Below are 24,217 nucleotides of genomic sequence, written 5' to 3' on the forward strand. Positions count from 1 at the left end.
CTGGTGAATACAGATCCAAACCCCTTGGATCTTAAAACAAGGAGAAATTAACCATTCCCCTCCTTCCTCCCACCAACTCCTGGTGAATACAGTTCCAACCCCCCTGGGATCTAAAACAAGGAGAAATTAACCATCCCCCCTCCTTCCTCTCACCAACTCCTGGTGAATCAAGATCCAAACCCCTTGGATCTTAAAACAAGGAAAAATCAATCAGATTCTAAAAAGAAAGCTTTTAATTAAAGAAAAAGGTAAAAATCATCTCTGTAAAATCAGTATGGAAATTAACCTTACAGGGTAATCAAACTTAAAGAGCTCAGAGGACTCCCCTCTAGTCTCAGGTTCAAAGTACAGCAAACAAAGATAAACACTCTAGTAAAAGGTACATTTACAAGTTGAGAAAACAAAGGAAAACTAGCACGCCTTGCCTGGCTATTTACTTACAAGTTTGAAATAGGAGAGACTTGTTTAGAAAGATGTGGAGAACCTGGATTGATGTCTGGTCCCTCTCAGTCCCGAGAACGAACACACTCCCAAACAAAGAACGCAAACAAAAGCCTCCCCCCCCCCCCCCCCCAGATTTGAAAGTATCTTGTCCCCTTATTGGTCCTTTAGGTCAGATGCCAGCCAGGTTACCTGAGCTTCTTAACCCTTTACAGGGAAAAGGATTTTGGAGTCTCTGGCCAGGAGGGATTTTATAGTACTGTACACAGGACAGCTGTTACCCTTCCCTTTATAGTTATGACAGAAACCAAGGACCTGATTATCCTGTCCATTGTTCACATGAAACTCCTGCTGATTTCATTGAGAAGTTGGCTGGAAGCAACTGATAGAATCATATGGCCTCAATTGAGAGCTCCCACTCTTGTGGTCAGATCATTAGACCACGCCTCCCTCAGGAGACCAGAAATTCTTAGTATTTGTACATAAGAGTTATTGGGGAATCTCATTTTTTTCAGGAATCACATTACAAATTACCAAAACTAATATTAATCCAAGAAGAATGGTGCACAGGCCCTCAAATAATCAACAGTAGATAATAGATACCACATTCCTTGAATGTTTGTATTTCATTTAAAAAAAATTAGGAGTACCAAGTACTCCTCATTCTTTTGCTGATATAGATTAACATGGCTACCACTCTGAAACCTGTATTTCATTTGGCATTCTTCCTTGTAACCTGGGACCTAGAATTGAGATTGTTCCCTTTGCAGTTTTGGCTTTGCACCACAAGGGGCCACTCTCTTACTTCTGTGCAGGAAACTAAAGTCTTCAGCTATTTTTTTTTCTTCAATCCACCCTGCTAGCTTTCCCTGTAGTTCTGTCTTTGGGCCTCCCACTAAAATGCAGCGAGAAGCAAAAAAGCAGGAAGGGAGACACTGGAGGCAGTCACCAAAAGAAAGTACAAGTCCTCAGCACTAACATTAATTGCACTTTCTTTCAGCAATAGTATGCTGTAAAAACTGGAGGTAAGGGGCTTGATTCTTGTTTACATCAAGGTCCTTTTACACCACTCTGGCAGAGTAACTGATCCTTCAAGTGGGTGTAAATTACATATATTATCACTTTAAAGAGCCTTTACCCTATCAGAATGGGGACTTTGTGTAAAGTGGTCTTAGTATAAAGACGACTACGGCCCAATCTGTTCCAGGCTTTTAGTTGATGCTAATTCGGTTTCCACTCATGATGGTATGTGGCACAAGGAAAAGTTGGAGAGGGCTTTAGTTATAAGAATCTGTCAGTTCTAGATATATTAAAAATATATGTTCTATAGCACTTGTCAAATTTGTTCAAATGAGAACTCAGGGTCAGACTGCCATACAAATCATTCCCATTCTTTAGATTCTAAGGGATGTAGACCTTGCAATGTTTATTATTCAACCCTGGTTTAAACTGAACGAGTCCTGTCATCTGTGCTGATGTCACATTATTTATTACATGCCAGCCATGTGCTTGATGCTGTAAAAGGCTCAAAATAAAGAGAACCAGGGACCCAAATAGATTACAATCTTGTGGACAAAGATACATTTGTATTTGTGGTTCCTCTGATGCATGAATATATTGTAAAACTGTATCAATCCATTTTATAGCATCATGTAGGTAGCATTTGTAGATGTGGTAAGACAGGGTTAAATGAATTAAAATTTAAAGATGATCTGCAAAAAGCCAGTGACATAATTTTATAATTAGGTAACTGATACTCTCCAAAACAGCATAAAGGTTTTTAAAATATCCTGGTTAGCATAACTATTTTTGCCACGTTTTAGCAGACAAATTTCTCAGTGCTTACAAGCATTCCACGCCATGTAATAATTCAACGTGCACTATGCTAAGATAACAGATCCACTATTGAAGACCAGAGGCTGCCAACAGAGCTAAGAGAAGTCTGGTTTATTCCAATACTGCACCCTAAACAAATTATTCTAGATTCTTATTTTATACTCATTTAGATATATGATAAAATATTAAATAACCTATGCTGGATGTGACATCACCAGCAGACTGGGATGCTGGGGTGTCTCACAACAGAAAGGAGGACAATTCTACAAAGAAGAGGAAAAATGTCTTAAGATAAATTTAAGAGTGTGCTGGAAAGCCCTCCTTACCCTTTTCACTTGAGTCAGTCAGCACCTCATGCCAAAGTTTCAGACCTATTAAAAAAAGTTAATAGCTCACTTTTAAAGGTCTTCTGGAGACTGTTTTCCTGGCTCCCTGAGGTGCTATTAAACCTGAAATAACATTAGCAGTTTATGTCCAGCTGACTCTTTGGCAGTAAATGTTTATAGTACACCTACCACACTACACATACCCGTGTGTGCACTGGGTCTAATTCTCCTCTCACATTGCTGTAAGCCACAAATAGCTCTACTGAAGTCAATGGAGTTACACTAGTGCAAAACCAGTAATCTTTGATTGAATTCACACCCACAAAACTAATTAAAATATTAGGCTGAAAACTAAAAAGTGAACTATTAAATAAAATCCAGAATTATGAGGCATAATTAAACGTAGCAGGGCAGAACCTCAGCTGATGTAAATTGGCAGAATTTCCATTGACTAATTTACACCAGTTGAGGATCTGGCCCTATGTGCATCACCAGAAGAAGGTATTTGTGTACCTTGGTTTGCAGTGTTATTGTAGCCGTGTTGATCACAGGATAGTAGAGAGATAAGGTGGGTGACATAATATCTTTTTATTGGACCAACTTCTGTTGGTAAAAAGGACAAACTTTTGAGCTACACAGAGCCCTTCTTCAGGCCCAGAACTCGAAAGCTTGTCTCTTTTACTAACAGAAGTGGGCCAATAAACGAATTACCTTGCTCACCTTCTGTTACTTAGGTGTCACTTCTACAGCTAGCCCTAAACTCAGGGTTCTTTTTTAAGGTCTAAGTAAGACTTAACTCAATCATCACACTTGTGATATTATCGTATTAACTTAAGCATGTAGGAAAAATGGTGAGTTACAAATTATTATCAGAGACCCAGGTACTTTGACAGGTCCAATACTATGGAATCCTGGAATAGTCAAAGACTTTTGTGTTGATTTTATATAGGTTACATGCATCTTTAAGGGCTGGCCAGCTATTCCTGGCTGAATGGGTCTGAGACAGAATGTTTCCTACAGGAATTAAAGTCAGTGGGGGTAATTAATGCAAATTAATGCAATACTGAAACAATGCAGGTAACAAATGTTTTGAAGCTTCATTCCCCTGTGGAAACAGCATCCAAACTGGTTTGACCTGGTTCAAATAATGAATAAAGGACCTGAAACTGTATAAAGTGACAGCCCAGACTTGGGAGATGGTCACTTGCACTTGATCCAAGAACTCTCAGGAGTCTGACCAGAGACAGAAAAGGAACAAAAAATACCTTTAAACCAGAGTCTACATATGGAAGATGGGTGACCATTAGTAAACTAGCATGAATGTAAGCTGTTTATTGTTTTTAAGATATGGTTTCTTTGAAATGCTTGTGTTCTGAATAAATAGTACTCTGCTTTATGAGTGCTTGCTGGTTGCTGATTTACCTTGTCATTGTCCCTGAGAGAACAGAACTGTGGGTGTTGACTAAAGTCGTATCTGCTGAGGTGATCACAGTGAATTGCAGGAATCTGAAACCTAGTCCCTACTCTGGATGGAGAGGATCCGTGGATCCTAACCCCAAAGAGATCAAGGGTAAAGGTCTGAGATCAAGCAGGGTGCCCTTGTGGAGGCCACCAGGGGACCCTGGAGGTCAGAGGTGCAGTTAAATTGGGAATTCTGCCACTCAGTAGTACATTGGGACCAAATTCTGAGACATTTTATTCTATCAGCAAGCAACACCTTTTTCCCCCCCATCCCTCCACCCACAAACACACACAGCTATGTCTCATAGTTGAAAATACTCATTGACAGAATATTTGTTGATTATTTTTTACCATGATTATTTTTGAGAATGGATTTTGTCATTATGCTCTCCAGGCTTCATCTCCTAGGATGCGGTCCAAGCGACCAATCTCAACCTCTTTCTCCCTTACGTCTTATGGAAGGGGAGAGCTTGTAGCCAGTTTCAGTAGCTTCCCAGCTCCCAGGCCTCAAGTGCTTCACTGTTCTCCAGACAGCTTAATTTGCTATGTTATGTCTCCAGATCCCCTTGCTCCTCAGTTACAAGCTGGCCTCCATCCCTAATTCCCCAACATTCTCCACCATTGCCTAGCTCCCTGGGGCACAGCAAGGAGCATGTGGTGTAATCCAATTAACTTTGCTTTGTGGGGAAATCTGTAGAGTAAGGAACAGCAATGGGGTGGCCCAGACGTAGCAGGGAGACAGAAACAAAATGTTGGGCACTTGTCAGCAGCAGAATGCTGAATCCTGTAGCATCTTGGGAAAATTCCAAATTACACAGTCACGGAATTGGGGAGTTCAATTCTGGTTAAAGTGAGCAGGGCAGGTCACACCTCTCAGAGCTATTGTTTTGGGCTGTCAGTAGATGCGGGCAGATGACACTGCATTGGTTTACAGTCAGTTCTTGGTTTACTCTGCAACTATATTTTAAATGAAAGCTGAGTTTCTGAAGCACAGTTCTGCCACAAGGGGCTGAATTCTATGACAAATTCCATAACCACGGATACATGGGACTCTGATAATCATTGTTTGTATTAAAGTAGTACCCAGAGGTACCATGAAGAATCAGAGCTCCATAGCGCTGGGCACTATGCAAACAAATTAAAAGATAGCCCCTGTCCCAACAAGCTTGAACACCTAGTTTTCCTTTAGTAAGTGGTGGAAATAATATCTGGGGTTCAGCCAAGGTAGTTTAAGTTTGCTTACACAGTTCTTCATATCCCCAGCTGAACACAATCAAACAGATAAGAGAGGAGACAAGAGAAGAAAAACAGGGTGCTTCTTTCGCAAGGAGGTGCTAGGCAGGCGATGACTGTTAACCTCAAGCTAAAGTGGTGGCTCCTGCCTTAGGCAGGCAGAATCCACAGTTCATTTGTCAGGTTAGAGGGCTGGTGAGGTAAAGGTTAGTTCCAACTTCATCGTCTCTCCTTTTGTCATAAGCTAACAGAGATAGACGACCAAAGTCAGGACCATCTGGGATACTTTTTTAAACCCCCCAAAACACCCAGTCTCAGATTTGATTAGAAATAAAGAACAGCAAAGGACAGAAAAAGCAAACCAAGCCAACAGACTTGGACTGGCCTGGTTTACCCCAAGCTTTATACATTCCCTGGCCATGGAACACTACCCAGGCTGTTATGTCTTGCACGTGTCTAATATAGAGCTGATGGTACCATGATTCATGGTACCAAGTCCACATCAGAGAATGTTTATGTAGAGTGAAAGTTCTTTGGAGCAGGAATCATCTTTTTGTTCTGTGTTTGTACAGCACCTACCACAACGGGGCCCTGGTTCATGACTGGGGCTCTTTGGTGCTACTGCAATACAAATAATAAAATAATAATGAGAGAAGAGGACGCAATCTCCTGACCAGACACAGGTGGAAAAAAAGCCATGCCACTCACCACTGATAGTCAAAAAGAAGTGAGGACTCTAACCAGACTCCCAATTTACAAGCTTTGGTAACAAGTGGTAGACACAGATCCTCAACTTTGGGAAGGGGGTGGGAAAGGGAGTCTGATATAACCTCAGCCAAATATTTTAGTGGCTTTTTCCTCTACCCATTATAGTCACCTCAGTCTTCTCTGGATTGAGTGTCAACCAATACACTCCCATCCATGTTCCAAGACCATGGAAACACTAAAATATAGATTGTCCAGCCTGGGAAGTGCAAGAATGAGATACAAAGCTGAGTGAAACTACAATATTGAAAGCACTTCAGCCCTGTCTCCTTACTAACTCTCCCAATGGCCTGTCATATGCAATGAGTAAGAGGGGTGATAGCACAGAACTCTGCAGGAATTACTCTCTGGGATCTCCCTGAGAAAAAGGAACAAAGACATTTGAGGGCAGTTCCATCTACTCCTACCAGGGACCAAAAGCAATTTAATAAATACCTCATGATCCCCAGTATCAAAGGCAGCTGATAGAACTAGTTAATAGCTACATGGATCTTGCCAAGGAAAGATCATCAACTAGTTTTCTCAGCGATGTGCCCAAGACCCAAACTGAAAAAGATCAGGAAAGTCAGAGGTATCAAGATACGCTCAGAGTTGTCACCTTCATGACATTTTGAATAATTTTAACTGAAATCGATGATTAAATACTGGTTGATAGCTGGATAGATTGTCAACATCAAGGGGTGGCTTTTTGGACAGAGGTCAAACACATGCTGCTGTAATTGCAATCATTAATAGTACACCTCTACCCCGATATAACATGACCCGATATAATATGAATTCGGATATAACGCAGTAAAGCAGCACTCTGGGGGGGGGGGGGGCGAGGCTGCGCACTCCGGCGGATCAAAGCAAGTTAGATATACCGCGATTTCACCTATAACGTGGTAAGATTTTTTGGCTCCCGAGGACAGTGTTATATCGGGGTAGAGCTGTACTAGTTGCACTGAGTACCACTTGTTTGTTATTTGGTAGGATTCCCACTACTCTGCGGACTCTGCTAGAATAAATTAAGCTGGAGCACCTAACTTCAAGGGAGCAAGTTGAAAACTGAGCTTCAGGATAACTCATTGACCTTAAAATCTATGAGTCTGAAGGGACCATTATGATCATCTAGTCTGACCTCCCGCATGATGCAGGCCACAAAAGCTGACCCACCCCCTTTCCCTTTACTCAGCTGTTGAAGTCCCCAAATCCTGTGATTTAAAGACTTCAAGTCGCAGAGAATCCTCCAGCTAGCGTCCCCCGCCCCATGCTGCGGAGGAAGGCGAAAAATCTCCAGGGCCTCTGCCAATCTACCCTTGAGGAAAATTACTTCCCGACCCCAAATATGGCGATCAGTACCCCGAGCATGCAGGCAAGATTCTCCAGCCAGACCCTCATTGACCATTGATACTGTTTACCAGTGATGGCACGTTGTTGATTAATTGACTAAAATCACGTTATCCCATCAAACCATTCCCTCCATAAACTTATCTAGCTTAATCTTAAAGCCAGAGAGGTCTTTCGCCCCCACTATTTCCCTCGGAAGGCTGTTCCAAAATTTCACCCCTCTGATGGTTAGAAACCTTCGTCTAATTTCAAGCCTAAACTTCCCCACGGCCAGTTTATATCCATTCGTTCTCATGTCCACATTAGTACTGAGCTGAAATAATTCCTCTCCCTCCCTGGTATTTATCCCTCTGATATATTTAAAGAGAGCAATCATATCCCCCCTCAGCCTTCTTTTGGTTAGGGTAAACAAACCTACCTCCTCAAGTCTCCTTTCATACGACAGGTTTTCCATTCCTCTGATCATCCTAGTAGCCCTTCTCTGTACCCAATCCAGTTTGAGTTCATCCTTTTTAAACATGGGAGACCAGAACTGCACACAGTACTCCAAATGAGGTCTCACCAGTGCCTTGTATAACGGAAGCAGCACCTCCTTATCCCTACTAGATATACCTCGCCTAATGCATCCCAAGACCGCATTATCTTTTTTCACGGCCACGTCACATTGCCGACTCATAGTCATCCTGCGGTCAACCAGGACTCCGAGGTCCTTCTCCTCCTCCGTTACTTCCAACCGATGCGTCCCCAGCTTATAACTAAAATTCTTGTTAGTCATCCCTAAATGCATCACCTTACACTTTTCACTATTAAATTTCATCCTATTTCTATTACTCCAATTTACAAGGTCATCCAAGTCTCCCTGCAGAATATCCCGATCCTTCTCCGAATTGGCAATACCTCCCAACTTTGTGTCATCCACAAACTTTAGCAGCCCACTCCTACATTTGGTTCCGAGGTCAGTAATAATAATAATAGATTAAATAAAATTGGACCCAAAACCGAACCTTGAGGTACTCCACTGGTGACCTCCCTCCAACCTGACAGTTCACCTTTCAATATGTATCAAACAGTTGTTTTGTGTGTGTGATTTCAGTAATGAAAGGATTTTCCAACCACAAGATGGCACTCCCACTGAAATATTAAATCTGTTTTCCTGGTTTGCTGAAGTGCTGTCAGAGACCGATCACAGAGCCACATACACCACTTGTGTAACCGAAAAAGCTTAAAGCCACATCAAGGGTGAATGTCCTTACTTTTTGGAGAGTTTTAAGAGAACATTGACTACAACCCAAACATGTGAAAGAAACCAACAACTCATTTTACAAGAGCTCATTTCAGAAATAGCATTTGTCAGGAAATACAATAAAGCTGTAAACAACACACCTAATAAGAGAGACTGATTTTAATCTTAATTTTCAAATGGTAGGATTCCTTCTGTTTTCCTACTTAATGGCTAAAAAGAACTTTGAATTTCCCTTATTGCAATATTGATTGAATAAGATAAACAGAGACAGCTAACGTAATATATTCATGTAGGTAGGTGAGTGTTTCAAAGACAAATAGTTTTTTGCCACAAAAAACGCACTAGCCAAAAATAGTTTTAAAATGATTTTTTCCTTTATTTACAGAGTAGATACAGTTTCCCATTTGGCTTTCAGAAATGGAAAAGAGTTCTAATATAAATGCAGATTTAAAAACAATGTACATATTGAGCCTGAATTTCAGAAGTTCTGAACACTCACAACTCCAATTGAAGGTAATAGGGACTTCAGATATCCAGAACTTCTGAAAAGTCCAGCCCATTGATGTCTAAAACATCCTTTATACACACAAATTGTAAGGCTGTTCTAATCCCAGGCAGGCTGGAAAGCAAGTCCCAGCTAGAGTCAAGCCAAAAGACTGTCTTGACCCATGAATCAAACGCTCAACAATTGGGAAAAAGACACAGATACAAAATGATATAGGAGATCCCTGTGATTAGCACGGTCTCACTCATTCTTCTTAATGTCAAATGCTTTGTTGGTTTACAAGAATTTTAAAATCCAAGGAGACTGCTGAATTTTTTGGTAATGTAGCAGCATCTTTACAACATCGGGAAAGAGAAAAAACCCACACTGGTTGTAAAAGTCCAGAACAATCTGTTAAGCGTTACCTAACGGCTATATCGACACTCTGACCTAGGGATTCCCAGCTTGCGTAAACATACTCGGGCTAGTTCTCATCTGAGCTAGCGTGCTAAAAATAGTAGTGTAGCACTAGCAGCAGCAGAGGCAGCACAAGCTAGCCACTGTGAGTACAGTACCCACGAGATTCAGGTGGGTTTGTATTCAGGGTGACTAGCCCATGCTGCCACCGCCCATGCTGCACTACTAAGCATGCCAGCTCAGATGAGAGCTAGCATGAGTATATCTACAAGAGCTAAGAACCACATCCCTTAGATGTAGCCTAAGCATTAGAACACAGAACTTAGTTGGGAGAGCTTGGTACTAATCTTTACTATGCCACTGACTTGTTGTGTGACCTGTGTTTCGGTTTCTGCACCGTTACTGCAGTAAAATAAGAATAATGGTTAACCACTTTTATAAGATGCTTAAATTCCTCAGCTGTAAGGAGCTATTTCAGTGCAAAGTATTATTATTGATTATCATATATTAAAAATGTGTGAGATAATGTATTCTATGGGGATAAAAACCCCAATTCAGCAAAGCACTTTAGCTTTTGTTTGAATCAATGGGACTCAAGCCCTTGATGGTTGTGGGCTTCACTGCATCAGAGCCAAAATTATTTACAGGAACGCTGCGTTTCTTTCAGTCTACATACTCTTCTTTATTGACAAGATCCCTTGATTCCCCTCTGATGATTTTCAAAGGGAGATTTCATATAGTCAGATTGAATGTAGAAAGAATCCATGGGAAGGGTGTAGCCAGTTGATCTTTTATAACAATGTCTATGTTGCACTGTGTTTATAGCACTATGCATGTATTGGAAGAGTCTGTCAAACTGACAAACTCTGTAAAGATGATGACTCTATTCTGTTTTAATAAGTTATTTAATAAATTCAAAAGTGGAAAATTAAGGCATTTTTGCCAAAAAGTTCATTACCAGGGGCTTACTGAGAATCTACTTCATAGACCATATTACTAAAATTGACTATGTATTGGCTGAGAAAATTTGTTGCTTGATAAACAGACTTGGTACATATATGGCTGGGTCTACACTACCCTCCTGAATCGACAGGTAGAAATCGACCTCTCGGGGATCGATTTATCGCGTCCTGTCGGGATGCGACAATCGATCCCCGAATCGACGCTCTTACTCCACCAGCGGAGGTGGGAGTAAGCGCCGTCGACGGGAAGCCACAGAGGTCGATTTTGCCGCCGTCCTCACAGCGGGGTAAGTCGGCTGCAATACGTCGAATTCAGCTACGCTATTCACGTAGCTGAGTTTGCGTATCTTAAATCGACACCCCCCCCTGTAGTGTAGATGTAGCCTAAGTATAGTTGGTGCAAACAGGAATAAACAGGATTGTTATTCCTTAAATTTTGTTTTTAAAATATATTTATCTCCTTTATGTACTGGAGGCCTCATTGTTGTTGTTCTGATGTGATTAGGGACTGTGGGATTGATTCAGTCAGTTGTGCGGTTTGTAATATGAAGAAAAATACACTTTTCTAGCATTTTATTTTCTGAGATAATCATTTTAGTTTCAATTTCAGTTCTTTTATGGGCATAGCAAAGTATATAATATTACATGTATATAAAATATACATCAACAGTCTGTGTATAGGACAGGTTTCACGGTGGTAACAGTGCAGATGGGTTTATATAATGAGCCAGTTTCTGGTCTCAGGTATATGCATAAAACTATTCTAAACATTAATGGAGTTATACATCTACAAACAAGAATGTGACTCATGTTCGTTTTGATTTGATGGGAGCTGTCACACATTTCAAGGCCAATTATTCTGCAGTAATTTTCCAGCATTACATTCCAGGGGGAGGGGAGCATGGTTTAGACACAGGACTGCAAGTCAGGTATTCCTGAATTCTAAGCCTGGTTCTGACAATACTGTGGCCTCAGAGTAATCATTTGACCTCTCTGTCTCAATGTTCCTATCTGTAATATAGGATTTTAATGACCAACTTTGCATGGTTAGTAAGATTGATTACTGAATGTTTGTAAAGCATTTTGAAGATCTAAAGCAAATTTAGGCACAAAGAATTATTATACCACACAAAGAATTATTATGCACACAATTGGCCTGATCCTGATGGTACTAAGCCAGGAGAAACTCCACTGAAGTCAGTTAAGCTACACCGGGGTAAAACTAGTAGGAGAACAGAATCAGGGTCATTCTATACCACCGAATCATGAGATCAGGATCAAGGTTCAGGCCCTCTTGGGGAAAAAAAAAAAAAAAAAAAAGCCCCAAAGTGGGAGAAATATTTTATTATTTACTCAATAGTTATAACTTGAGTTTTAATATAATTTATTCTATTGAAAAATCAATTTCCCCTTAAAACCAAAAATCTTCCATCAATAATTAGGATAAAACATGGTCTGCCCATGTGTATTTGACTGCACCATTGGGGGCCTAAATTTCTCTCTTTATCCGTCCATTTCAGTCCCGAGGATGAAAGAACTTCAGAAATTTAAATTTCAGGTAGCATTCTCATGCTATTTCCAAAGACAGATGACAAATTAAGTTTCTTAATTTTAATAACCTTTAACAACATCTTGGAAACAATGAACTGTACTGCTAACTTCATAGAATACCAAACATTTCCACTAGAGGTCTCAAATATCCCAGAAAGGAAGGCTAAGTTTTTAGTTATATAGCATTTCAGTTTACAGATGAAACTTAGAATGGTTTACAAAATTTAAAGAAAAACAGATGAAAGATTAAATACTTAAACCAGTTTAGATAGCCTATCTTACAAGTAGTAAGTCTACACTACAGCTTATACCAGCTGTAAATCACCCCCGAGTGACAAAAGTTACACAGACATAAGCACCAGTGTGGACAGCGCTATGTCGGCGGGAGAGCTTCTCCCACTAACATAGCTACTGCCACTCGCAGGAGCAGGTAAGGCGACATTGGTACAGCTGCGCCGCTGTAAACTCTCTAGTGTAGCTGTGTCCTGTGACATCCCGGATAGAATTTCCCCACCTTGTATAACCATTAGTCACCATACCAGGAGACAGAGACACAGAGAGAGAGAAAAGCCCTCTTAAAAATGAGGCTTGAAACAGATCTTCATCCAGAAACTGAGTGCCAGCCATTTGGTTGATTTTGTCTATGAAATGCAGGGTCCCTTCTGTGGCAGGGGTTATGCTAGGAAACTGATCAGAAGCAATAGGTAACTTGTATTAGAAAAGAGAGTTTATTGAATTTGAAAGTGTAAAGCCTAAGGTTGCATTCTTATGTTCATATACAAGTTATACAGAAAATATCTGCTTTTCTGTACTATTTTATCTTTGAATCTGTGGTTTTTCTACGAAGTAAACCTTTTGTTTATTTTTACCCAGAGCCGGTGTGCAAATTCTGTGGAGTGTGTGTATCAAAGTAAGCTGGTATCTGGGGGTCTGGTTTCATGCCTTTGGCAATGATGAACAAGAGGGAGTTCAGGGAAGTCAGAGTGTCTGATAGTTAAGAACTCAGGGTGAATGGATTTGGGGAGACTTGGGACTGGAAGGGCTGTTGGTGTCGCCCTGCAATGAGTAACGAGGCTAGTGGAAGCCAGGGTGAGACCTTGTGCTTGTGTGCAGGTAACTGTTGTCAGGGTTCTGAACCAAAGACAAAGCATAAAGGCATCCAAGGTTATAGGGTAGATGCTGATGGTACCCCTTACTGGTCTAGGAGATCCCAAAAATGTCACATATTGTTCTTTCTATATTTGTTTCTGTTTTTACTGGCATACAATCCTTTAACTCTTTTTTGTGAAAGATTATCCACTTGACCATCTCAATGATTGTAATGAGAAGTTACTGGGGGGAGGGGGGTTGGTACGCAGAGTAATATTTTCCATTACAAAAAATACTTCTCCAATCCTTACCATCAACTTAGCATCAAGACTCCCAACAATTTGAGTCACCTCATAAGCACTGTGGTTTCACACTTTACATGACAGTTTCCTAATTCAAGAAGGGTTACAATCAAGACCAGGAAATTCTACATTACACCTGGTCTGACAAAAAAGAAAAACTGATCACCAAACTTAAAATTAATGGTAGCTTATGTACCTGTGATCTTGACTTCACCACATTTATAATTTGTAAGTAGAATAAAAATCAGACCAGTAATAGATAAATATAGACAGAGACAAGCACTCACAGCTAGTGCTTTGAAAGGCCCAATTTCACAAAGCTGAAAACAATTATGGGCCAAATCAGCTGTGAGAAAGAATTTAATCAGAAAAATGTGAATAATAACTGGGAATTGTTTAGGAGCACTTTTATAGATGCCCCCCCAAAAAGCCAAAATTGAGGAAAGCCATGTTTTTTAAAAAAACAACCTGGTTTAGAGGGGAAGTGAAGGCAGCTATAAAAAAAATACACAAAACAAATGGAAGGGAAAGTTGATAATAATGAATATAAATCACAATTTAGGAATTCTAGAAAATTGATAAAGGAAGCAAAGGGACACAAGGAGAAACCTATGCTCAGCAAAGAGACACAAAAAGAGAGAGAGTTAAGGACAAAAAGAAGTTTTTAAAGTACATTAGGAACAAAAATTTAAAAAAGGGTAAATGAGATGACCTGGGTAATTATAGGCCTGTCACTCTGACATCGATCCTGGACAAGATAATGGAGTGAGTGATTAATATAGAATAAAAGATGGGTAACACTGCTCTACAGCCAAAATGCTTCTGAAATAAATGTAGTCAAACTTTACTAATTCTGGGTCACTGAGAATGAAAATGATGCTTAAAATTATTGGCTGGCTCTAGTTTTCAAGATATGCTATTGGGTCAGTATATACAACCCTTGACTTGGGAATGGCGGAGGATAAGTGAGTTATAAAGGGAAGGGATCTCAATTTAAACCAGAAATGACTAAAATACATCTTTGACTGGATCTATGAATAAATCTATGACTGGGTTTGGACAGTACTTGCTTTTTAGGCAAAACAATGAATGATGCAATCTGAAGCTGGTATTGCGTCATACATGATATGAATTGCATCATGTTATTCCTAGAAGTCATGGATGATGCAATCATAACGAAGCTTATATCAGAAATCATACAGTGTCGTGCTCTCTTATTTGTCAGAGTTTGATTTTGCAAAGGGACACATTTCTGTTTAGCCAAAGTGAGCAGAGATGCCTCGTACTTGTGTGAACAGTGCAGATAACTTCTGCTATGTTTGTGGTGAAGTGACTTTTGCATCACAAAAGTGCAGTATAACCACTATGGTTAAGAAAGCCTATCACCTTTATTTTGGCTGCAAAATTGGAGATCAGGACAAGAGGTGGGCCCCACACATATGCTGCAACACTTGTGCAACAAATCTTTACCAGTGGTTGAACAGGAAACGGAAATCTATGCCTTTTGCAATGCCAATGATTTGGAGAGAGCCAACAGATCATACCAGCAATTGTTACTTCTGCATGGTGCCTCCAGTTGGGAAAGGTGTGTCAAAAAAGAAAAAATGGTCTGTGCATTATCCAAACATTCCATCAGCTATACGCCCAGTACCCCACGGAGAAGGGCTGCCGGTTCCTGATGCACCAGAATCATTCTCACTTGAGTCAGATGAGGAAGAGGAAGAGGATGAAACTTCTGGTCCTGAACCATCAATGTCACAGGACCCACATTTTCTCCCATCCTCCTCCTCTGAACCACACCTCATAACACAAGGTGAACTGAATGACCTTGTCAGGGATTTGGAATTACCCAAGAGTAAGGCAGAGCTGTTGGGCTCCAGACTACAGCAGTGGAATCTCCTGGCAGGTGATGTTAGGGTTTCCATGTTCCGTGACCGTCAAAAGGATCTTGTCCCATTCTTCTTCATGGAAGGTGATCTTGTAGCCTGCAACATCATCGATGGCGTGATGGCAGGCCTCAACATCGTTCATGATCCAGATGAGTAGAGACTGTTCATTGATTCATCAAAGACGAGTCAAAGCTGCTTTATTGCATAATGACAATGTTTTGCCATCAATTCCAGTTGGTCATGCAGTCCATATGAAGGAAACCTATGACAACATGAAACAACTTTTGAGGTGCATAAACTATGACCAACATCAGTGGCAGCTTTGTAGCTATTTGAAGGTTGTTGCTCTCTTGCTTGGTCTGCAGACTGGATACACAAAGTACTGCTGTTTTCTCTGCAAATGGGATAGTCGTGCAAGAGATTCCCACTACATCAAGAAAGATTGGCCACTCCGACAGTCATTGGAGCCTGGGAGGAAAAGTGTTCAGCATCCACCACTTGTTGAATCAAGGAAGATTTTGTTACCACCCTTACCCATCAAGCTGGGTCTGATGAAGAACTTTGTCAAGGCCATTGACAGAACACAAGCAGCTTTCAAATACCTCCGTGGAAAATTTCCAAGCTTAAGTGAAGCTAAGATAAAGGAAGGTGTCTTTGTTGGTCCTCAGATTCGTGAACTTCTTCGAGATGATACATTTGACCATGCACTGCCTGGCAAGGAAAAGACAGCATGGAAAGCCTTCCAGTTAGTGGCAATAAATTTTCTGGGAAACAACAAGGCAGACAACTACAGGTTGTTGGTGGAAAACCTCCTCAAGGCATACAAAAGCCTTGGTTGCAACATGTCACTAAAGATACATTTTTTGTCCTCTCATCTAGATTTTTTTCCACCGAACTGCGGAGCAGTGAGCGACGAGCATGGCGAGCGATTTCACCAGGACATTGCAACAATGGAGAAACGCTATCAGGGCAAATGGAGCCCATCAATGCTTGCAGACTATTGCTGGACAGTGACAAGAGATGCTCCATTTAATGAATACAAGAGACAAGCCAAGAAGCGCCGAGTAGACACTGAATAGGACTAAACTATGAACATAATAGTTTTTTGCCTTTTGTTTCATAATAAATTTTATTTATATAACCCTTTTGCTGATTTTTAAAGTGTTACATAAACAGGATAGGTGAAATATTATCATGTAAAGCAACCATAAACACATGAAAAGACCTAGGTTTACAATTTATGATTAAAACTCTACTATCTACACAATATATATATAGACATAAAATGTAAAAACTTAAATATCTTAGAAACAGTAGCCAATCAGTTGTTTTAATTGTCATATTTGAATTCAGCACATCAAAATACATAATAAATAGCACATTTTATCTCTGAAGCAGACAACGTCTCAGAAATTGTAGAGCAGTGTAATTAATGTCAATCAACACAGGCTTAAGAAAAACAGACCCTGTCAAACTAACTTGATATCTGTTTGGCTGATAACAGGTAACAGTGTTGATGTAATATGCCTTGTAGACATCTAAGGGTTTCACTTGGTGCTACCTGATATTTTGGTCAAAAAACCTAGAACAATATAAAATTAACATGGCACACATTAAAATGGGTTAAAAGCTGGCTAACTGATAGGTCTCAAAATGTAATAGTAAATGGGGCGTCATCATCAACCGGTGTTTTTCTATTGGGGTCCTATAGGGATTTGTTCCTGGCCTTATGCTATTTAACATTTTTATCAACAACCTGATAAAGTTTGCAGATGGACACAAATAATGAAGATGACAGGTGACTAATACAGCAATCTTAGATTGTTGGTACACTGGACACAAACAAATATACATCCCTAAATGTATATGTATTCAGCTAGGAACAAAGAATCTAGGCCATAGTTACAGGATGGGGGACTCTATCCTGGGAAGCAGGGACTCTGAAAATGATTTGGAGGTTGTAATCATCTAAACAGGAGCGCCCAGTGTGATGCTGTGGCCAAAAGAGCTAATACAATCCTGGGATGTATAAACAAGGGAATCTCAAGTGTTGGTACTGGTGCAACTGCTGCTGGAACTCTGTGACCAGCTCTGATGTCCACAGTTCAGGAAGGATGTTGATCAATTGGAGAGGATTTAGAGAAAAGCCATGAGAATGACTTCGCATTAGAAAGGATTAGAAAATATGCCCTCTAGTGATGGAAACAGTGAGTTGAAATCTATTTAGCTTAAAACAGAGTAGGTGAAGGGGTGACTTGATTTCAGTCTATAAATACCTACCTGCTGTTGCAATCTGGCAGAGAAACTTAAAACATGATCCAATGTCTGGAAGTTGAAATTCAGACTGGAAATATAGTCGCAATTTTTTAATGGTGAGAGTAATCAACCATTGGAACAATTTACCAAAAGACGTAGTGGATTCTCCATCACTGTCAATTTTTAAATAAAGATTGGAAGCTTTTCTAAAAGATATGCTCTAAGAATTATTTTGGGGAAGTTCTATGGCCTGTGTTATACACTGGGTATTCTTAGATGATCACAATTGTCCCTTGAATCTATTAATAAAGATCAGTTCACAACGGAAAGCATTAAAAACACATTAGGGAAACATCATATTGTCTCTGTAGTTCTGAGACTGCATATCATTGTCTGAGCTATATTTATGAAAACATGATTAATACTACTCTTCAATGGCACTTCTTATTTGCTTACACTTTCATATTAGCATTTGGTAGGTCTGATACAGAGAGGAGAACATAGGCCCCAATCCTGCAAACACTTTCATGCATGAGCAACTTTACACACGTGAATAGTACCAGTTAATTTACCAGGCCAACTCATATGTACAATAGCTCACAAGAGTAAGAGTTTGCAGGATCAAGGCTGCAAACTGGAAGGCACCTATTTTTCAATAGAGGATTGTAGACATTATGTCACCCTGGGGAAGCTCTTGTAGAGCTTATTCAAAAACCGAAGAAAGTATGCTGGTATCTTTTAATTACTGGCACAATTTAATAAATTATATCATCAGTATATTTCAGAATAATAAAAATAATGCTTTGCACTTATATAGGTGCTTTCATCTGAGGCTCTCAGTGATTTATGAACATTAGTTAATAAAGACTCTGAATACCATTCAGAGATAGGTGAGTATTATTATCTCCATTTAATAGATGGGAAACCTCAGGCACAAAAAAGCGTAGAGCCAGATTTTCAGCAGTGTCTGGTAATTTTGAGGTATCCCAGTTTAGAGAGCAAGGGCCCTGCTTTGACGGAAAGCAAGCACCTACAGCCTTCACTGACTTCAACTGCAGTTGGAGATGCTTGGCCGCTATGAAAATAAGGCATGATATGTCTGAAATTGGACACTCAAAATGCTTTGAAGGATAATTTTGAAAATAGGCTTCATTAAATGAGCCAGTGCAGTAACAGAACCTGGAATTCCTGGTTCATTGACAAGAAAGTATGATTTAATGGTTAAAACTTTCTCCTCTGGGTTGGCATATTTTCACTGTCATACAAAATAATACATTCTTCACTAGTAGCACAAGAAAGAAAAGCATTTAAAAAAAACCCTTCCATTTTATTAAGGAATTCAAGAATACTTAGCTTGAAGGAAGAACAAAATGAGTACGCATGACATGCTTTCAGGATACATACAGCAAAAGGCACTGCTGAACAATGGCTGAATTTCTACCCTTCTTATATATGGCAGAGGGAAAACTTCTTTGAAAAATTTTTATATTCTTCAAACTGACAGAGAGTTAGTCTATAAAACCAAAATTAATTTGTTTACGTCTTTGTTGTCTGTGCCACTTGGCTTGGTAACAAAGAACACAACTTTTCTAAAATCAGTTCAAACAGATTTCCTGCCTTCGGAATTTAATTTTCTCTTTATTTATTTGTTTAATTATTTCTTTATACAGAAATTATGGGTTTATAATCTAACCATATTTTGGAAGCAGATATATTAAATGAGATTTTTACAACCTTGTGCAATAATGAAATGGTAACAGATTCTTTTTTCGAAATTAAACAACAGCGAATGTTCACCATGGGATCTATCTACTAAATAAGCAATATTTCCAGCAATACTCTGGTTAGCCAAAGTTTCCATAAATAAGAGAAAATTCAACAGTTTATGTATTCCTGATGTCTGCAAGAATAAACATACACATTTTTTAAACAGTTTCTTGTGCATGGTACCTAACAGTTTAGAGTTGGCACAGCTTTGGTCTCCACATTTAAAGTAAAACTGACAAATTGGAAAGCACAAAGATGAATAATGTGAGTGACAAAGAGTTTGTGAGATTAGATTTTAAAAACTGGGCATATTCAGTTTATAAAAGGAGGTGGGGTGGGGGGACAAAGGATCTAATTCTCCATTGAAATCAGGAGTAACATAATTTAAATCAAATTTGTGCTGCTGTAAGAGAGTGAATAATCAAGCCCAACAAAGTCTACTAAAAGATTCCAGTCTAAGGGAATGTCTACACTGGAGCTGTAAATTCTAGCTGAAGGAGACATACTTGCACTAATTCTGATCTAGTTAGCCCACTACATATGAAAATGTAGCTGTGGCAGCATGAGGGGCTAGCTTCCCCTAGTATGTACCTATAATCTAGGGCAGGATTGTATTTAGGGACGCTGCTCATCTATTTTTAGCACATTAGCTCAATCAGACCTAGAGCGAGTATATTTCCTCAAAGTGAAATTTACACCTTCCAGACCTAGCGTAGACATACCCTAAGACTTGGAATGTCACATGGTATTTTAAAACTAGTTTTTAAAAAACAAAACAGTAACAAACCCAAGGTAACTGGATTAAAAACTGAATATTCTTAGCAATTAAGGAGCAGACAGAAATGTCTTCCAGTAACTTTCAGAGACAGAAATGTCATTTGCAGAAGCACGGATTAGGAACCTTAATTTATAGGTTAACTACTGAAGGTCACTGGTCTGGGACATAGGTGATGATAAAACAAAAAGCTTTCTACATTCAGAAGGGGTTTGTTTTTATCCTGATAATGTTAGGTGGTATGCATCCTGTTTTCATCAACATTAAATAGATCTTTAGTACCATAAAAAGTCATTTCAGATAGATCAAGGCTCCCAACCCTTTCAGAGTGTGGACCACATCTTAGCAGAGAGACTGTCTCAGGGATCAGCCCCTGCTGCGATTAGTGAACTTAACATCTGTGGCATCTACAACAAGTGCTTCCAGGAAGATTTATTATCAGGAAAGTCTTTAGTGTGTTTTTTTTTCCATTTTTTAAATAGGATATAGCAGATGGATATCGTGAAGATTAAAATCATGTGATCAGCCAGCTTTCTGCAGACCACCACCGAGTGCTCTATGGACCATCATTGGCTCAAGCCATCATGACAAAAAGTGATGCAACCACCTTATATAAATTAATCTAGACCATATTTCCATAATTTGCTTATGAGAATTTCATGTGAGACTGTCTCAAAAGCCTTATTAATATCAAGATATATCACATCTACTGGATTTCAATAAAGATTACCTTAAACTCAGATAACTGGTATGAAGGGTTCCATGGGGGGGGGGAGGATCTAAACGATAAAGGAGCTCAGGAGAGCGGATAGTTTCTCAAAGAGTTAATATTAAAGGCACACCAGCAAACTATCCCAATGTGAAGTAAACATAGAATAATCTGAAGCCAATATGGCTTCATTAAGACCTCTTTAATACCTGAAAAATCTAAAAGGACTCCTACAAAAAGTGGAAACAGAGACTAATTGCTAATACAAATGAATAGCACAAGTATGAGGGACAAACTTACAAAGGCTAAGACACAAAATGAGTTACACCTAGCAAAGGGATATAAAAGCCAATAAGAAGAGGTTCTATAAATACATCTGAGCCTGCCCAAGCCCCACTGTCCTGGGTGGGAGGGCCAAATCAGGAGCCTCACTGCTCTGGGCAGAGGGGCCAAAACTGACACTCAAGGGCTTCAGCCCCAGGCAAGGGGCCTGCAACCTGAGCCCTGCCACCCAGGGCCGAAGCCCTTGGGCTTCGGCCCTGGGGCTCGGGCTTCAGCCCTGAGCCCAGCAAGTCTAAGCCAGCCATGGCGACCCCGTTTGGAGTCCCAAGCTACAGTTTGAGAACCACTGGGTTAGACAAAAACCTGTCAGAATGGTCTAGGCATAGTTGGTCCTGCCTCTGTGCAGGGGGCTAAACTAGATGACCTTTTGAGATCCCTTTTAACCCTACAGTTTTGGGATTCTAGGATTTCAGACTACTAGGATAAAGAGATTTTTCTGTTTTATATGGATTCATAGGACTCAGATTCTAGGACTGGAAGGGACCTCGAGAGGTCATCGAGTCGATCCCCTGCCCTCATGGCAGGACCAAATACTGCCTAGACCATCCCTGATAGACATTTATCTAACCTACTCTTAAAGATCTCCAGAGAGATCCCTAGGCAGTTTATTCCAGTGTTTAACCACCCTGACAGTTAGGAACTTTTTCCTAATGTCGAACCTAGACCTCCCTTGCTGCAGCTTAAACCCATTGCTTCTTGTTCTATCCTTAGAGGCTAAGGAGAACAAGTTTTCTCCCTCCTCCTTATGACACCCTTTTAGATACCTGAAAACCGCTATCATGTCCCCTCTCAGTCTTCTCTTTTCCAAACTAAACAAACCCAATTCTTTCAGCCTTCCTTCATAGGTCATGTTCTCAAGACCTTTAATCATTCTTGTTGCTCTTCTCTGGACCCTTTCCAATTTCTCCACATCTTTCTTGAAATGCAATGCCCAGAACTGGACACAATACTCCAGTTGAGGCCTAACCAGCGCAGAGTAGAGCGGAAGAATGACTTCTCATGTCTTGCTCACAACACACCTGTTAATACATCCCAGAATCATGTTTGCTTTTTTTGCAACAGCATCACACTGTTGACTCATATTTAGCTTGTGGTCCACTATAACCCCTAGATCCCTTTCTGCCGTACTCCTTCCTAGACAGTCTCTTCCCATTCTGTATGGGTGAAACTGATTGTTCCTTCCTAAGGGGAGCACTTTGCATTTGGTCTTTGTTAAACTTCATCCTGTTTACTTCACACCATTTCTCCAATTTGTCCAGATCATTTTGAATTATGACCCTATCTTCCAAAGCAGTTGCAATCCCTCCCAGTTTGGTATCATCTGCAAACTTAATAAGTGTACTTTCTATGCCAATATCTAAGTCGTTGATGAAGATATTGAACAGAGCCGGTCCCAAAACCGACCCCTGCGGAACCCCACTTGTTATACCTTTCCAGTAGGATTAGGAACCATTAATAACTACTCTCTGAGTACGGTTATCCAGCCAGTTACGCACCCACCTTATAGTAGCCCCATCTAAGTTGTATTTGCCTAGTTTATTGATATGAATATCATGCGAGACTGTATCAAATGCCTTACTAAAGTCTAGGTATACCACATCCACCGCTTCTCCCTTATCCACAAGACTCGTTATCCTATCAAAGAAAGCTATCAGATTGGTTTGACATGATTTGTTCTTTACAAGTCCATGCTAGCTATTCCCTTCCACCTTACCACCTTCCAAGTGTTTACACATGATTTCCTTAATTACTTGCTCCATTATCTTCCCTGGCACAGAAGTTAAACTAACTGGTCTGTAGTCTCCTGGGTTGTTTTTATTTCTCTTTTTATAATTGGGCACTATATTTGCCCTTTTCCAGTCTTCTGGAATCTCTCCCGTCTCCCATGATTTTCCAAAGATAATACCTAGAGGCTCAGATACCTCCTCTATTAGCTCCTTGAGTATTATAGGATGCATTTCATCAGGCCCTGGTGACTTGCAGGCATCTAACTTTTTTAAGTGATTTTTAACTTTTTCTTTATTTATTTTATCTTCTAAACTTACCCCATTCCCATTAGCATTCCAGAAAATAATATCCACTCCAAAGTAAAGTCCACTAATTTTTGTATTGACATGCCCAAACACTTCATACTTTGCAAGTGCGGAAGATTAATAATATCAAATGTAAGCTTGTATAGCTGACACTTAGCATTTCTATAGTAGCAAGAATGATTTTATTTTTTGATTTATGTGTTTGAATTTGAAGAATTGTACAATACCTGTCCAGTGTATGCAAAGTCCAGGGCCTGCTTTAAACCTAGGCTTGTGACACCATGCAAATTCACTTCATCAGCTCCACTCTCAACCATACAGAGACTGAACATTGCCTAAGAAGAGAAAAGAAACATTTGCAGACATTAAAAATGAGATGGAGGGAGAAACATGAGAAGTTTCAGATGAACACTGTTGATTTTTGCTACCTAACCACCCCTTGCTATTCTCCAGGTAAAACACCTCCATAGCACCATGACTACTATTGAGGTGCCAGGGCTCAAGCAATTTTTTTAACATTTATAACTGATGCAGCAAGCCCAGATGTGCCAGAGCTATGAACTGCCAAGCTTAGAGGTGCCGGGGCTCAGCCTTGGCATAAATTAAGCACTGATAAGTTTTCATTATTACGGTTTCCTTTGACTCCCGCTCAGTAAGTAGGTTAGCAACTGAGCTGTTTCAGTGATAAAGAAGTGCAAAGACATATCCCTGAAGAGAAAAACTGCAACTAATCCAACAAGATCCAATTCTGATAGCTTTACACTGAGTAATACTTTACTATGCAAGTAATTCCACTAAAACCAATGGGACCACTCACATAGTATGGTACTATTCAGTGTAAGTGGGCAACTTGGACCCTGAAAAATCATTCTAATCAAACACCACTAGAACAGTAAATTAGACTTGTAGGTCTATAAAATATTTAAAGAGTTAAAAAGGGCAAGGTAAACCCTCCATGGTTATTTGAAGAAGTAAATTAGTGCATTAAGACAGTTAAAGCATCTTTT

The 24,217-nt window shown here is 39.9% G+C and overlaps 1 protein-coding gene across 7 annotated transcripts in view; it reads right to left on the minus strand.

Annotated features, from left to right (window-relative positions):
* The window catches only part of KLHL32 (kelch like family member 32), a 194,407-nt gene that overhangs the window by 86,688 nt on the left and 83,502 nt on the right, over nucleotides 1–24,217 (minus strand). For all 7 annotated transcript variants that reach the window (XR_004645182.1, XR_004645181.1, XM_034766004.1 and 4 more), the window contains exon 4: nucleotides 23,438–23,545. Coding sequence is in view for 5 of the 7 variants with exons in the window: in XM_034766004.1 (XP_034621895.1) it covers nucleotides 23,438–23,545 (108 nt within the window). In the remaining 2 variants the exon portion in view is untranslated. The remainder of the gene's footprint in view (nucleotides 1–23,437; nucleotides 23,546–24,217) is intronic.

The sequence above is a fragment of the Trachemys scripta genome, chromosome 3, assembly GCF_013100865.1.
Source record: "Trachemys scripta elegans isolate TJP31775 chromosome 3, CAS_Tse_1.0, whole genome shotgun sequence".
In the NCBI taxonomy this organism is placed as follows: Eukaryota; Metazoa; Chordata; order Testudines; family Emydidae; genus Trachemys; species Trachemys scripta.